The 17844-nt window shown below is 45.9% G+C and overlaps 1 protein-coding gene across 1 annotated transcript in view; it reads right to left on the bottom strand.

Moving 5' to 3' along the window:
- Positions 1-17844, bottom strand: part of LOC118769618 (tetraspanin-5-like) — a 29853-nt gene continuing 12009 nt past the window's right edge. Inside the window, exons 2-10 of the mRNA XM_036516819.1 lie at positions 11732-11782; positions 7274-7420; positions 5663-5833; positions 4118-4243; positions 3870-3917; positions 2341-2457; positions 930-991; positions 258-300; positions 1-66 (exon numbers count right to left, since the gene is read on the bottom strand). Coding sequence (XP_036372712.1) covers positions 288-300; positions 930-991; positions 2341-2457; positions 3870-3917; positions 4118-4243; positions 5663-5833; positions 7274-7420; positions 11732-11782 — 735 coding nt within the window. The 3' untranslated portion in view covers positions 1-66; positions 258-287. The remainder of the gene's footprint in view (positions 67-257; positions 301-929; positions 992-2340; positions 2458-3869; positions 3918-4117; positions 4244-5662; positions 5834-7273; positions 7421-11731; positions 11783-17844) is intronic.

The raw sequence follows: 17844 nt of genomic DNA, 5'->3' as shown, positions 1-17844 counted from the left end.
GTCTCATATAATGTGGTGAACTTGGCGATTTCTCTTCCGCCATCTGTGCTCCATGCTGCAGGGGACCTAGGTGAAACAGACCATAATAAGTCAGCTTGTAACCCATTGTGACAATAAACTTGCATTCTGATGAAAATCTGATTGTCTAACTGTCTGATTGTCTGCTTTGCATTAGAGAAGGGCTGCTTTCCTATATTCTACCCCGATGACCTCTCTCAGTGGCCCATGGTGCTGGTTTGCAGGAGGTGAAACTCTACCTGTGTGGTCAGGTCAGGGGAGCTGAGGCATCAGGTGAACAGACTGTAGAGAGAAAGAGACAGAGTTAGCTGTTCAAACAGTGGCTCTACAGTGGTCTGATCTAGGACCAGATTCCCTGCGTACAATTCCAGCCTTGACCATTATGAGATAATCTGAATAACTGCCCCTAGATCGGTATTGTACAGGCAACTTCTGCTTGGAGTAGGCACATACAGACACACATAGTCCAGACAGAAGCAAAAATGGACGTCGCTGACTGGGACATGGGTGGGACAACCCTGTCTATGTACTTTCTTGTTTAACATCAGGTAAAACTAACGGTTTGCCCTCCATTTTTTAATACAATCATTGGGTTGTTCTAAAATATCAGTCATTCTCTTGTAGACGGTAGCCAGTCTCTTTCATTATGTTGTACCCGCTGTATCCACCAGATGGCAGGCTTTTAAAACAAAATGAAACCGCTTGTAGCCCATTTTCCCATTCTACATTCAAAATTAAGAAGCATCAAAAGCACAGACAAATGAAAAGGTGTTTGCCACTGCAACAGAAATATATAGGCAGGTGTACTTATTCGATATTATCAATGCATTGCTTGGTTAGAACCCGATACTCCTGGTTCTGAGGCAGGTATTAGAGTTGGACTGACATGGGGGAGAGGACAGAATTCTCACCAGCTCGCTCTCACAGCCTCGATGTCGCTCACTAGATTCTGCGCCAAGCATATCCCAAATATCTGAGAATATGAAAAGCAACACACAGAGAACGGATCAAAGACACTGCATCACACTACCACTGCACCACACAGAATACATGTTTATGTTACATGTTACAACCCTGTCAAAGGATCCTTCTCTCTAGGCAGTTTGGCGTTCTTATTGCAGACTTGTCCGGTGGAGGATCACTGGATTAATTACATTTAGTAGCCCTTCACTAAATGAGCGAATGTGGGTGGTGTCCTTTGAAGACAACAAATGATAAATTAACTTCAGCTTCAAATAATATGAGATTTGAATATTTTGCGGTTCCCTGGATCAGATATTCAAACAATCAAACGGTCCTGTTTTCCCATGGCCCATGACTCACTGAAAAGAGTGAGTGTGTTCACTAATACTTTCAAGTGGGAAAGTGAATCATCTCCATTCGTTCTTTTATGATTTTTTTAAATGAATATTGATGTGAAACTGGGGGTTTTTCATTTTTCATAATGACCTAGCATGCAAACAATGATGCAAGTGAACTGAAGGTGCAATACTGAAATAACTGAATATATGGTCTCTTCCATGTATGACGGAGTGGGCGAAGAGACTCTAGTGCCTCCATCTCATGAACGCTGTCCCTTACTGACAGGAGAGAAAATACCCATGATCCTCTCGTTTCTCGCTGTGAGATATGCCTGACGTGTGACTGCCCCTTTTTCCCTGTCACAATTTATCTGCTTTACAAAATCCTTCAGCAATAAAACTATCAGGAGGCTCAGGCATACATCATGTCCTTTTACGGTCCTTGGCTCATCTGGGGAAAAATAAAGCAGTTTTGGCTCTATGTGAAACAGGTGTTATGCGTCGTGAAGGAATTATGGGTACGTTTGCCGGCTTCAGTATAAATCACTGGCAACGTTTTCTCAGTAACCCTGTGCTTGTTGTAGTTAACAACTGAGAGAAAGCCTGCAAGCAGAGGGCTTCATTATGGCTGTTTTCAGATTTGTCTTATTACAAGTGGGGCCAAAGGTCACAGGCTAAAGGACCCCTGAAGTTCAGCACAGGTATCCACAGACAGGTGTGACAAAAGCAAACTGTGGCCATACCCATTTCTCCCAAATAAAAGGAATAACGCTCATGCAATTTGAAAATGACATCCACATTCATCAAATCTAGAGGGTATTACATAATGGGCTTATTACTCTAAATGGGCTGTGGTTTTCTGGACAAACAGGTAATAAACTAGAAAGCCTTGCCAGGCTAACTACTTTGCTGTATACTGAAAGTGTGAAACGCGCATCTGAGTGAAGCAAAGCAGGTGAGCTTTTAGTGACTGACGTGGTGAAATACCACAGTAAGGCGTGAGATAATCAGTCTCCCTCACCTGCAACAGTGCAATTCCAATAAAGATCCCCGCCACCACGGTTAGGTTCTCCTGCAGCCACTTCTCGAACTGAGGCACGCAACCTTTGATGTAGATAAAGGTCTTCTGCTCCGAGTCCTGAGGGATAAACCAAGCAGCAGAAATAAGCCAGATCAGAAATCCACACTGCAAGGCCACCTTTCAAAGGCAGAAAGGTGTCCCACAGGCTTAACCTCTGTTCCAGATCCCTATGAGTTTGTGTAAGCTCAGAGCACTAAATTCACATTAACCAGGAAAAACAGCACCTGCAATAATGTCAGTCCAACACGGTCCAAATTGAAAGAACACTCATTTCATCAACTCTAGAGACATAGACTGATCAAAGCGATTGTTTTTCGAACTGAGCATCACTATGTGTGCTTGTGATTATCCCATCTCAAATGATGATTTGAGAAGTGATCCCTCCTCAGGCAGCGGGTGTAATTAAAATAGCAAGGTAATACCTGTCCTGCAAATCAAAGCCTCTGGGTATTATGCAAATCAGATGAAAAGTCGATCTCCTGAAATCGACACGGGTACGACCGGCGCTTTGCACAGTGAAATGCGATAGTATGGAGCTGGCGGGCACGTCTCTGCAGGACTTAGACAAAGCGCAGTCTGCAGAGCAAGTCTTTTCCTCCTCAAGTGGAGTGTGACCGATTGTGCCTCCTTCACCGGCCTCCTCATTAGCCTCCCTGCTGCACTCTGTAGCCTACTTCAGCCGTTTCTGTCTGCGAGTGAAGTGTTACAGCCACACGCCAGCTCTTCGCCAGCCTCCTTACGAAAACAGTCTGTTTTTCTTACACAATGATCCTGATGCTTTGGCCGCTCTGGGTTTGGAGTACGACGGGCGATGTTGAAACAGTAAGTCCAGGCGTGCCTCGTACTGCCTTCACCACAGCGACGACCGAAAATACAGTCCCACTGGTGGCTGTGCCAGGAGCAGGCGGCAGCTTGCAGACCAGCTGGTTCCACTGGTGACGGAAGTGACGGCAGCGGATTTAAAAAGGTTGAATGCATGAGGAGACGCTCCATTCTACTGCACTTCACTGCGCAAAGTGCCGGTCGTACCTGTGCGGGCTTCATGAGACTGACCTTGCAGTATTTGGGCAGCAGTGTAGCATAGTGGTTAAGGAGCAGGACTTGTAACCGAAAGGTTGCCGGTTTGATTCCCCGCTGTAGTACCCTAGCCAGTACCCTTGGGCAAGGTACTTAACCCAGAATTGCCTCAGTAAATATCCACTTGTATAAATGGGTAACATGTACAAAAAAAATGTAACGTAAGTCGCTCTGGATAAGAGCATCTGCTAAATGTCAATAATGTAATGTAATAAGAAGCCTCGAGAGAGGACCTCGGATGGATGTAGCAACATTTAACAGAACAGCACTGACAAGTGGTGTGACGAGGAACTGCATTCAGACTAAATCCACCCTACCGCCAACCAAGCCAACCAATTGCATTCCTTCATATCATCACTATGGATGTATGGAAACATACAGTTTTAACTCACATCTTTCGCCCGAATGTCGTAGCCACACTGTGTATTGATGACATCCTCCTGAGAAGAAAGGCATAGTTTATCTTTAGAGGGATCAAACTGTGACCTTCACTGCTGAGTGAACATAACCTGTGACATGTTATCATAAAATAAACTACATTTAAAATAGATTACTTTTTAAACATTTGCCAACATATGCTCATATGTGATAAGAGACGGGGGCGGGGCTAGGGGAAGTGTGTGGGGCGGGGCTTCGTTACCGCAGGGTCCTTGGTGCAGCAGGAGAAGGGAACTCCACACTTCTCTCGGCTGGGGTTGGAGTCAGTGCAGTTGAAGTAGATATTCAGGTTCCAGTCGTCGGCCCCGAACGCCCCGCAGCACTCCCACTGCAAGGCCAGAGACATGCAGAGCAGAGCAGGGCTAGTAACCGAAAGGTTGCCGGTCCACTGCTGCTGTACAGCTGGGCAAGGTAGGCTACTTAGCCCAGAATTAGCTGAATATCCGGCTGTATAAATGGGTAACGTAAAAATTGTAACCTATGTAAGTCACTCTGGGTGAGACCATGTGCAAAATGTAAGAAAATTGATTGACCTCCCTGAAATAGTCACGTGGTCTTTTCGGCAGCTGACCTCCGCTCAGTATTACCACGATGCCACTACCATGAGCCTCCAGCACTCATACGCAGCTTCTGCAAATGATCTGAGCTTTTCACTTGTTTTCGATTTCCGTCTCTGCGGAGGAATTCCACTGTGTGAAAAACACAATGGGGGATCTGTGTGGGGGGAAGAGGCTCGGTTCGTGACGGACTGGGACCCGTGAGAAGCAGCGGTTCTGTGCTCCCTGTGAGAGGGCCTCTGTTTAACGGTGCCGTTTAATCGGATCTGTCACCGGCGTCGCGTGCCACGGACAGAGGCACAGTCAGAGCACAGAGACAGCACGCCAACACGCTCAGAACGTTCAGATCAACATCAGAGAACCAATGAGGACCGTTTCACTGCTTCTGAGGAGGCTTTTCTGACTTTCAATTGGACAGTTTTCTGGAGGTGTTGCTGTGCCTGATTCAGGCGTAGCATCTGAAGATCAACGTCTTAGATAAGTTAAATACAGAACATTTGGAAGTGTAAACATTTCACCCTGCTGTGGGTCAGTCTACTAAGAAGGCCTGACATTTGACATTTGTTTTATGTATTTCACGATACACGTATTGTCCCTTTTCATTTCTGTGTAAATGTTACCTTCAGCTGAATGTTCAATACCCATAAAACATTATTTGTCTCTGGGGAGGGATGTTCTAAACAGCAGAATACAAATTCTTTATTCATTACTTTACAGAAATGCATGCAGAATTTGCATACTGCTGTTTACTGTTAATTGTTCGGGCTCCATGGCATGTTAAGATAACATCCCACTTCCACAAACCATCCCAACAATGCTGAAACAATGTTACAGAAACGTTGCGAAAATGTTAGCATCAGCTGTATGGATATAAGTACTACACGGCCCATCACACCATACAAACGTAGCTGTGATCACTATGAGAAGACACTATAGCATAGAGAAAGATTTTGTAGCCTAAGAGCTGTTGGTATGATTCACTGGTAGGCCCTCGCACCCTAAAGGTAAGCAATTATCAATAACTTTTTGAGTAAATATCAAGGCCTTGTTATCAGGATATACCTGATAATATGAAACCCTCATACGCTCTATAAAGCACTTTGGATTAGGACCGAGTGAGTTTGTAATACTAAAAACAGTAGCAGTAATGACAGTAATGATTTCAGTAATGATTTAGTGATCGCTCTCACATATTCTTGGGTGAAGTCGATGAGGTTCTGCAGGTCGATGTCGTCCCGGTACGCCCTGATGTTGTTGTTGATGAAGAAGTTGAGCTGGTCCTTGATCCAGTCCTTAAAGACGAAGGCCAGGACCCCCGCGGTCAGCTCCAGGAAGAAGATGATCCCCAGAAACACTGAGAACTGCAACAGGGGAGCACCCCGAAAAACAGAGACCCTCAGCTCAAGTCAAGGATGGCTCTGATTACTCAACATCCTATTCATTGTGATGCCTTTCAGTCCCATAATGAATTGTTATTATGCATATTTTTATTTGTATTTGATAGTTCATTTTGGTTTGCACAAGTACATATGAGTCTTCCCATGCCCTAAGTATGAGGTTTCTGTGACCAAATCCATTATTTACCCTTTTGCACATACAGTCAAACCGGTGTAATTAGAACACTAAATAGGAAAAATTCTAGCTAACGTTAGCTTTGAGGAAACAGTGATTTAACGTTACAAAGTATTGCTAATGCAGCGGTGAAAACTGAGATGCTTAATAATGCCAATGAAAACATAACAAACTATGTAACATAACACATGCCCTACACAGCATAAAATAAGTCACGTACGAAAGGGTTAAACCATCGCCAAGGTAATTCAAGGTCTATCTTATTTTGCAATGAAGCAATTGCAAATAATCTCTTGTTTCAAACGACTTGATAGATAGTCTATGGAAACAGTGAAAAAACTGCTTTTAAATTCAGATTATGTCACAGAAGAGTTATTAAGTTCGTCTTGGTAAGATAATCTGTCATACCGGTTTCAAATGTCAGGGGCAGAAGTTTAATCAAAAAAGTCATTACAGTAAAAGGCATGATTAATGTGTCTTTTTGGGTAAAGCCCGTAATCACTTATTCTGCAAATGGGATTTTACACAAGGTCAGCAGGGGCCTTGAAGCTGACATTGCAATTCACTCAAAAGTCATTACATTTTAGTTCTGTGGGTAGAGCTGTACTCTTCAGCAGTCTTGGCTGTATCCCTCACACTAAATGAACACCCCCATCACCAGCAAAGAAAAAAACAGAGTTACGGTAAAAGGGTGTTGCTGTTTTTTCCATTGCGTTTCCCTGAAATAATGACTGCCCCCACTGTCAGAAAGGAAAAGGTAAACTGTGGGCGTATCCACGGCGACTGAGCCGCGCGACCTGTGATGTCATTTTCAGCGTGGTGCCGTGCCAGGGGCCGCTGCCAAGGGTAACTCCCTCACGCAGTCTTTTCTGGGTGTGTTTCGCACAATTTTAGGTCCCTCTTTCTCTCTCTCCCTCTCTCCCCTTCTTTTATCAACTATTCCCATGAAAACACCGGAGCCGGGCCAAGGGGTCGCCATGGCGACGGCTGTGCGAGCCCATCTGCGGGGGCTCGAGAAACGTTTCCAGATGCTTCCGCCGGGACGGGGCGTCCGTGCGGCAACGACTCACTCCGGCACACGAAACAAACGGCACGGTCCGGGATGAGGCATGAGGCGGGAGGCACAAGGCGTGAGGCGACGGCAGGGGGTGGCAGGGTGGGGGGAGGGGCCAGGATGCGGGTGCGGGGGCCAAGGGCGTGGGCGTGGCTGGCCGCGCGGGGACACTTACAAACTTGAGCAGGAAGGTGTTCTCCCTCAGAGCTCCGATGCAGCCGGCGAAGCCCAGGATAAACATCACCCCTCCCACCACCAGGAAGAGCCAGACTGGGTCGAAGCCCCCCAGGTCTGTGATGGAGGAGATGTTGGAGAGCACGCCCTGATGCACAGAAGAAACAGCTTTAAATGGGAGTCCCACTGAAACCTGAATACTAACGACTCTTAACAAATGAGTGCCAGCAGCGTTTCTCTTCACACCTTTACATCATCACCATCAAAGACGAACACACACACACACACACACACACACACACACACACACGTATATATGTACGTAATTCATACAGCAAATCATTTTTATAGTACTGTCTGTAGAATAGAGCAGAATGACACCATGAATATGCCAGGCAAATATCACACCATTGTGTAGTACAGCCTCTCACAGGGAGCGTGACAATCCTTTTTAATTAAAAAAAACCAACATCCTTCTCCTTTTATCTGTGATGATGGCATCCGGGGAGACCTCTGCTGGAAGACTCAGCCTCCAGGTCTGCCTTTGCCATAAAACCTTCCCATCAATCTGACTTCTTCTGGACACAAATGCTAATGTACCATGTGACATCATCTGGACATAAATGGTAATGTGCCATCTGACATCATATGGACGTAAATGGCACATTAATAATAATACCAGGCGATGCTGAGGTTTAGTCCCTGAAGTGTATTCAAAGCTGACAGACCCTGGAAGTTCTCCAGCCCTGGTCAAAAAAGGAAGCCAGCCCCATAACTCCTCTTAATGCGGCCTGTGGCTGGAAGTCATTATCCAATCCACGGCTTGCACGGCCTGCATTTTTACACATTATCCATTTGTTCAGCTGAATATTTACTGCAGTTAGGCAGGTTTCGTTGTTTGCTCAAGGGTACCGTAGCGGGGCCCGCCAGGGAATTGCACCAGAAATCGTCTACTTCCTGACTCTACTACACCACACAGCCACCCAGAGACCTGCGTTTTTCCATTAGGACATTAGACACCAGTTTTTCCAAACGCACTGTGCTTTTCTTCCCAGTTCACACATTTTAAAGGAGATTCAAAAACCTTTCTCTACAGACCCAATGTCCTAAGCAGACAATGTACTTTATGTGACACTGTTGGCAGAATCGTTACAGATCAATCAAATCATTGATTGCCTGACTGACTGCCTGATTGATTTATTTATTGATTGATTGATTGATTTAACGCATCTCCAAAGACCTGACATCCGCTCTCATGTAGAAAAGCCTAGCTTCTCCTCATGCTCTGGTTTGCTGCTTGAAAAACAAGCCTCAGCTTTTCTGGTAAGAGGAAGGATGACCTCAGCCCAAACTTGGCTCCCAGTTACTACACAACAGCCAAGCTTTTCTTGTGACACAGATGGGGTCCGAACGCAGACGCTGCAGTGCACCGGGGAGCGATAGCACCAGATGCTTTAAGATTTAGCCTCTGCTGGAACCCCCGGTCGGATTTTCTGAGTGGGAGCCAAGCAAGCTTGGGTGAAAATTCGGCAGTCTCTTTTCTGCGCCTCTCCGAAACCCAAGCATTCCCACCCTGCGCCTGATGCCTTGGTTGCTAAGGGAGGGAACTACAAAGCATGTCAAAATCCAGCTTCAGTTCAATGCTGTTTCTTTTGGCCTCCACAGAGCGCTTCTCTCTGTACACGAGCGTTCCTTCTCAGTGACTCATTTCCACAGAATAAAGCATGACCAGATTAAACTAATGAAAATGTCACCTAAGATGTAGCGACTTTTGTTAGCCATCAAACATGTAATATTTATACTCTGTATGTATAAAACATATACACAAAAGGACTGCAAAAAAGATGAGAAAAACTACAATTACAATGAAAAGTGTGGCTCTGGCTGCACATACAGCATTAAATAGAGGCAGCTGGTACATTCAAAGCCATTAATGAGCTTGCAATATAAGAGCCAGTTCTATACTTGCTGACTTTGTACTGCCTCCAGAGAATCAGATTCAAAGAAAAACAATCTTAAAATACAGTATTCGCGGCTGTGATGACAACACTTGTTTTTAATCACATTTATGCTACATAACATTTTACTGAAATCAACACTAATTATCACTTGATTAGTGCATGGTGTCTTCTCTGAACTCCTGGTTTCCTCTTCACAGTTCAAGGAGTATTAACTCAGTGTTAATTCTCTGTAGGCACATAAATATGGTTGAATCTTCTTAATGACATACCAATTAGGATGTGGAAGCACATACATACATACATGCATATATATATATATATATATATATATATATATATATATATATATATATATGTATGTATGTATGTGAGAGAGAGATGTAACACATATAATTCAGACTAGCAAACTACTGACAGCTGCTTCTAATCCGTGAGATCACAAACATCCATTTCACTTCTAAGTTCAGTGGCCTACTGGCCTGAAATCAAGGTTCAAACGCCCGGCTAAGGTCACTGTGATTGGCCTTCTGTCTCCAAACTGATCTCAGGTAACCCCACTATGTCAGTCCTCCCAGCTCACCTCTCCCTCACTACCCCCCCCCCCCCCCCCCCAAATGCACCCAGTACTGCCTTTCCTACCCACACCCCCCCTCAAAAAAGAATGCATAAAGGAGAAAACCGCAAAGGACATCCTTTCGGCCTTCACCAACTGTCTTGGATCCAATATGAGAGACAGTGTTCCAGTTTCGATCACTCAGGCACAGTTTACGACTGTGTTAATGGGAAGGAGATAGCTCAGAGAGCACAGAGAGGAAGAACGGCATGTCTCCTATCACGAGCGACGTCCGTGCAATAACAGTAGCCGTGTTTGGATTGGCCGAGGCCCCGCGTGATCGCGGCGGATTCGCGGCGCTGCTCGGAGCCAGCGCAAACACCACCGCACTGCCCTCTTCCACGCCGTGTCCACATCACTGCCAAGAACAATCAGACAATCTGTCTGAGCGGGGGCCTTCAAAGGCAGAGCGGATTCTTCACGGGAAATGGATCCGTTCTTCAAAAGCCTTTCCGCTCCATTTCTTCAAATGCTGCATTTCCAGTTACGCTGATAACCACCCGCTAAAAACGCAGCCACATTTTTCTCCACTATTCAAGAACCTGTGGTTTAAAGGAGGACCTACAGTTACTAGAGGCGTATTTTAGACATATTAACAATGGGCTGCATTTATGTAGCCCCTTTCAATCATTACATTACATAATTGTCATTTAGCAGAAGCTCTTATCCAGAGCGACTTACATAGGATACAGTTTTTACATGCTATCCATTTATACAGCTGGATATTTACTGAGGCAGTTCTATATTAAGTACCTTGGCCAAGGGTACAGCAACAGTGCCCGAGTGGGGCATCAAACCAGCAGCCTTTCATTATGAGCGCTGCTCCTTACCACTATGCTATACTGCCAAGCCATAACTTTCATTGATCTCAAGATACTCTGGGTGATCGGGTGGGAGGCTAACTGCAACCATGTCCGACGTGTGGCGCACACCTTGCAGAAGCACGCTAGCGGCTTTGTACAGGAACACTCACCCCACTTAGTTTTACCTTAGAATTAAGCTCATAAACACCATGTGCCATAATGTTTATCAGCCTGAATAATAGGGGGCATGATCCTGTGAAGTTTGATTTTTTGTTTTTGGCTGGGGTCAGTGATTAAAATTCCCCCTGCCCTGTTAGGTGAAACATACCATAATGAGGGCGCTGGCCCGTTCCTTCGAACCGGTCACCTCCTCACCCTGAATCGCAGCGCACCCGCAGCGGGGGCCCTTTGGTTTCGGGTCGGGCCGGGCTGTTTTAACAGGGCCCTAATTTTCTGCCCAGTTGCATGTGCAATTTCTATCCGTGCTGGCTTTTACAGCGAGTCTATTAAACGCAGGCCTCTGTCAGACGCGGTTTGGCAGGGTGCAAGCGTGCAATGGATTGCAGGTGAGTGTTGCTTGGCGCTGTGCAGGCCGTGCTGTAGCGGCCGATCAGAACGTGGCCCCCAGGGTTAATGGTGAACTCCAGTCAAACTGAAATGAGAACCTAACATGACCTGCTGCGTGTTGCGTGTGTCCGTGCCTGAGAGTTAGCCAGGTGTCTCACACGCATCGGGAATGTGGAAAACATTCACCTCTGAGGCCAACGCCACATCTGAACATAAATAATACTGGAAGTATTATACAAAATGACACATTTGAGAACTGCAGTTCTCAGTCTTACTGAGACAGGAAACATTACACAAACGGACAGTTTAGCTGTGTAGCTGCAATTCAGATAAAGGAATATCTTGGAGCTGAACGGGTAGGAATGTATACAGTAAACTCCTCCACCACAGTGGACTCTACAGTAGACGCGCACACACACACAAACACAGACAGACACATACAGACACAAACGCACACAGACACAGACAGACTTACACACACACACACACACACACACACACACAGGAGCGCTCACCTTCTCGCTCCATGCCCACAGCCCGATCCCCAGGAAGGCCACTCCCAGCAGCTGAAAAACATGAAAGAACAGAGAATATTACCACTTCTACACCAAATCCCTCCAAATCATCACTAACACACACCCTGCGCCCCACCAAACACCAGCCCAACAGCACACAGAGGCTGACACCTTCAACCTAGCCAGCTGCAACACCCTTAGGAGGGGTTTAAACTCTGACTTCAGACCAGTACACCACTGAACTCCAGACAGCTGCTTCTAATCTGTGAGATCAGGAACATCCATTTCTAGGTTCAGTGGCCTGAAATCAAGGTTCAAACGCCTGGCTGAGGTCAGCTCGATCGGCCTTCTGTCTCCAGGCCGATCTCCGATGACCAGACTGTTTGAGTCCTCCCATCTCCCCTCTCCTTCCCTCCCTCCACAAGCAGCCAGTGCTGGCTTTCCTACCAACACCCCCATCCAAGGACAGCATTACACCTCAAGCCAAGAGCAGCTTTCTACAGGTACACAAAACAAGACACGCAGGTCAGCTGTCAATCACAGAGCTACGTGCTTGAGGTAAACACTAAAGCTCCCAGTTGGCACCAAGGCTGCCCAGATAAATGCATTCGGTGCTTCTGTGTGTAATGTGAATGCCTTCTGCCTGCGTGGAATGCTTAATAACTTGCCTTACATCTTGAAAGTGACCGGTTCAGCTCCCCAAACAGGGTGTTGCACACTCGAGCAAGGAAATATGACACTATACAAGCAGACGGCATGTAAAATATGAGCTCTGTAAGTAACACTGGAAATCAGCGTGTCTCTATTTTAAATAATTATTTCCCTTGCGGTTTCACACCCTGCTGTGTGAGGCCCCTGACTGACCCAGTCCTGCTGGGTTTGACCCCAGTGACTCTCTCAGAAGGTCAAAAATGAGGTCAGTCACATCGTGACTTAAAAAAGGCAGGCTGGCAGGATGTTTTGGGTGAGGGGTCCGGCAGCCTTATTCCTTCCAGCACAGGAAGCCCAGCCTGGCCGAGCCCCTCCCAGAGCCAGGCGACGGTCGTGGGACCCCAGACGGTCACACAGAGACCGCTTCCTTAAAGGTCACAGAAAAAAAACCCTCTGTATATTACATTCCATCTTTGTACCGTTTCCTTCTCATGAGCTGTTACAATGGCAGTTGTGCCTTAACCCTGTGAGACTATATGAATAGAAGCACAGAATGAATTGGAAGGCAGATATACAATACGCAAACAGCAAGGGCACCTCAGGCTATTTGGAGGGAAAATGAAACCCAGTGAAAGTGCTTGGTTGGATGGGTCATGTGCGTAATTGGAGATTGCAACTTCACCTTTGGAAATGTAAAAGGATGCTGTTAAATAATGGTTGTGCAATAAACTGCATAAAGATGGGTGGTTCTGAGTATAACCCCACAAGCTCATCAATGCTCCGTTTTTGCTTTTTAATTATTCACGTGGCAGTGTGATTTGACTCCACATCATGCAGAGGCAGCACATGCTAGGTCATGTGACTCTGTAAAGGCACACCTGGACTGCAGCTGATGAGACACCCAACAGGTGACAAACTGCTACCTCCCCAAAGTCTCAGAGCCTCCTTCAACTGGCCAAATCTGTGGAGGCGTGGCTATTAAACAGCCACTGTGAGTGGGAGGGTGGGGATATGTTGTGGATTTACAGTTCCTCACCCCTACAGTTCCTTTATCGCCACTGCAGTTTCTCAGAAAGGGGTACCCCTAACTGCTAAAGCCATCAGTAAGGGGCCAACACCACTTAAACCTGATCCATTCTTACTTCAACGTGCGGTGTGGGATGACACTGAGGGAGCTGAGAAAAAGAACCACTGAAAACGCAGCAGGTGAAGGACCTGCAGGAGCGAGGCCAGCCTGAATGGCATCCAGGAAAGTAGTCTACCACAGCCTTCTCCCTCCAGCTTCCTGTGATTAAGTCTGTTTAGTCTCATTTAATCCATGCGAATTTCCCCAGCACTGTCCCTTCCGAATTGGATCTCATTAAACTAATTAACCCAGTTTGAGCTATTTGAATGCACCCAGGCTGTGCCCTGTCGTGTATAATTGACTTGTTTTGTGTACATCTTTGGAGTAATATTGGTGTCTATTTTGTCATCATTCTGCAATTATTCCATGATCGTGTGTCTCTGTGGCGATGTAATGGTGAAGGGACAATATTGCGCTGAGCAGAACTTCATCAAACAAGATCGACAGGCTGGCCACAGCTGGAGGAACAGAACAAGCGGTCAATATGTAAAATATATTATATATAATATATGTATTATGTTTAATATATTCTGTATAAGACCAAGCCTTCTGTATAAGACCCACAGTACCCACTGCTTTGCACAGAACACGCAACATTCTCTCAATGTTTCAGCAGCGCTGCGGCAACATTCAAGATATAGCCTGAGCACTGTGAAAAGGTTGCGTGCGTTAGCTGGGCTGCAACAGCTTTATTGACGGCAAGGCCCAAGGCCAGCACAAGATCACAGACAATAAATACAAGTGCGGAGAAAAAAAAACTTTGATGTCCCATATGTTGGAATACTCTATTTTCTCTTGTGTCTGGCAGGAGGAAACACCCATGAAAGCCGTGTACAACAAAATATAAATATGCAAATACACTGGTCAGAAGCCGAGACACCCTCTGGCAACATCATTTAGTCATAACCATCAAACTACAGAGGACTTTTAGAGCTGTTGAGGACCAAGGCTCATTATCCAAAGATTCAGCTCACTCGCAGTGCGCTGCTACTGTATCCTGGAGCAAAGCACTTAATCTAACGTCCTTCGGTAAAATGAACGTAGACTTGTATGCTTCTGCACATGCTGAACAAGGGAATTTAGGGGTGCTATGTAAACAAACAGTAACAAATGCAACACAGTTTCCGTGGCCTAATGGCAAATTTCATGGGCCCATTTCACAGAATTAATCAGCCCCAAGGAAGACTGACTGTTCCAACTCAGCAGTGTGATCAAGGCTGCAAGAGCTTTGCAAAACGAGTCACACCGCAAATCTGAAGTTATGTCCGACATATTCAGAGTGCTTTTGACTTGCTCTGAAGGAGGCTTAATAAACCTTTATTTCAATCACGAGCCCGAGGTCCAGCCACACCAACGGCCCCATGTGCACCGTAAGTGAAAACCCCGCGTGATAAAACCTGGTTCTAACAGCAGCGCCTCTGCGATAAATCACTCAAAGTGCATCGGCAGCGCTATCCCTCATCAGTAAATGATGAATAGCAGTCTTTCCAGGGCCTGATCTGGAGCCGCTCATCACCTGCGGTCTGTCTGTATCCCAGGCTCCACGGAGGGCTTTTCACAGCGAGACAGCGGAAAGCCACTGAGTCTGTCAGTTTCAGACGCAGGATAAAAAACACACAGGTTTTGAAATCAAATTTTTTTTCAATGGCAGAGGAGAAATATGGCTCAGAAAGCGGCGATGTTCTGCCAAGACCAATTCCGTCCACACAAGCTCATAAAGGCTCCGGTGCTCGTAACGGCTTCGCAGGGCACGTTCCTTTCACGAACGGCGGATTCTTTCCTCGCGTTACACCCCTCAGCGCCCCCCCCCCCCCCACCACCCCAACCCCTCCCTTGCTGTCCAGCCCGAATCGTTTTTTGGGAGCCTTCAGAGCCATTGTTCTGAGGTGAGGGAAAAAATAGCCGAACAAAGACAGCCGTCCGGGCATTCGGCTTCCCATCTGTCCGGAAAAACAAACGCGTCCTCGGCCCGCCGCCAGGGAGACACTCGTCAACAGCTGTTTTCCCCCTCGCTGTTTGTGAGACGTTGATTTCTAAGGGTGTGTTTGCATTACACTGTACCATTCAAAGTTACAGTTGGCACCGCATTAGAAGGCAAGGTATTGTAATGACTTGAGCACATAAAAAAAGACCACAGCTTAGTTCAATCATAGACATTGCCTGTGACATATCAACCTAGCGTCATAGTGTAAAGGTCCCGACCTCATCCTCAAAGTCTGACCAAAATATAGAAAAAAGCAAGAGAGGAGAAGCTCACGGCACTAGATGCTACACTTAGCATCATCTATTTATCATTTATTCAGTGCTGATGGTGTATAATGTTGCCCAACAGGCTGAAACGGATTGTTTTTAGGTATTTCACTGCTCTTGGCAGGGGGAAAAAGTCAAGTGCACTGTGTTCTCTTCTGTCAAAACAAACTCATTCGTAGCTGAGGTTCCTACTCGCTCTATATCATGAAAACGTGGACCCACAATCCTTTGTGCAGAAAAACAGAGGGTTAGAGTAACTGTCACGCAAAGGTGAACCCTTTTGCATCCGAGCCGACTGCCCCTCCTCACACACTCCACAGAGTTTGACAAAGAGACCAGTTGAGTTTCCCCTCTGAGTCAATGTGTACTTGTGAACACGGCCTCACTTTGCTCATTCAGAAGGACCCCTTGTACACGTGCGTCATGCCGGGTCACGTTTGCACGTGCATTTTCACCGCGTCGCCCCCGGAACACGCCCGCAAATGTGAAGGCCATCCTGTTGCGTCTTTATTTGTACGCCTCCCGTGGCAATATCACTTTGAGCTGCAGAGATATTCAATGCTCCCTTGGGCCACAAAACCACACTGAACCTTGAGAGTATCGGATTCATAAACTATTCATGACAAAGTCAGCATCAAGCTCTTATTTGGTCAGGGCCTGTTGACTCTGTTCCAGGATTAAAAGGCCAACGCATTAATATGAAAGCCTCTAGTTCTGGGATAAACATCATGCGGGAATCTTGGGATGCAGGATTGTATTTTCATCACAAAGTACACTGGATAATGATGCATGGAGAAAGAAAACTCTTTCATTTCGGCTATGAAGATGTGAATTTAGAGATGAAAAGAGCAATTAACAGGGACCAAACACAGGCACAACACCCCCACACCCCAAACACTTCATTCCAATCACGTTCTGCTGTGTTTAATTTGGAGGCTTGTGAATGTGATTTGAATGTGCTTAGAAACTTATTAGAGTAGGATTCAGAAGTCATTACAATATGACTGCAAGCTTGACAACATGGTCTGAATTGAAATGAGAATGGGACTGAAATGAGGTTAGAACATTGATGAGAATGTGACTATTGGAACAAAACTTACAAAAACTACATCACATGGTGCCAAAAGATATTACAGTAAAACTTTTTTGTTATTTTTTGTTCCATAATAAATGGCCTGTTTCTTCCCTCAAATTCTGTTTTCTTCCTTGTCTTCGTGGGAATTGAGATTACAAATCTCAAACAAACATAGCTGCACCACAACAGCGCACGGTCTTTCCCATAATCCTGTGGGGATTCTAGACCAATCAGCAAGCAGCAATTTCATGGCAAAGATTCAAGCCAGCTCTAGAGCTGCAGCTGCAGAGCAAACATGCTTTTACTGGTGAAAAAGTCAAAGAACGTATTTCTGTTCGGTCACTTCTCTCATGCCATCCGCAATCCCATAATCCAAACACAACATACCTTTCTCAAAAGGACTGACAAATCCAGGTTGATTTGTTTCTGCTACGAGGGTTTAATAACACGTAGGCCGTAATTTCTCTTTCAGAATCCAGCATAAAGATTAATGTAAATGTGGTTTATTAACTGGAAAAATCAGATGTAGCTTCATGCAGCTTCACATCGCACTTTGCCAAAATCTGTATGGGGGCGTTCTGTGAAAACAAATCTTTACAAGCACTGCCATATAAAAAGCAAAGGCCTGTTAAAACCAAGACCATTTAAGATTCTGCAATCCTAACACATTCCCTCTGAATTTACACAAAAGGCGCTCTTGAATAAACCTTGGGCGGATTGGACCCTTTTTTTTTTTTTTTTTTTTTTTTGAAAACACGGAAAGAACAGTCCGCTCTGCCAGGTGGGCGTGCGGCTCGCATGTGCCCATGAGAGGGCTTCCCTGCAACACAGCCCCAGAGGCCTGCTGGGATTGACAGTTCGGCACGCACCAATCAGAACCCGCACACGCTGGAGAGCTACAACGAGAAGCCCTTGCTGACATCATGGATTCCATCACATCATCAAAAAAGGGGTCCCAAAAGAGAGCATTGAGGGTACCACAAACGCACCTCAGCACTTTTTACAACACAG

This window comes from Megalops cyprinoides, chromosome 22, assembly GCF_013368585.1.
Source record: "Megalops cyprinoides isolate fMegCyp1 chromosome 22, fMegCyp1.pri, whole genome shotgun sequence".
Classification (NCBI taxonomy): Eukaryota; Metazoa; Chordata; class Actinopteri; order Elopiformes; family Megalopidae; genus Megalops; species Megalops cyprinoides.
This window is presented reverse-complemented; position numbering and strand designations above follow the sequence as displayed.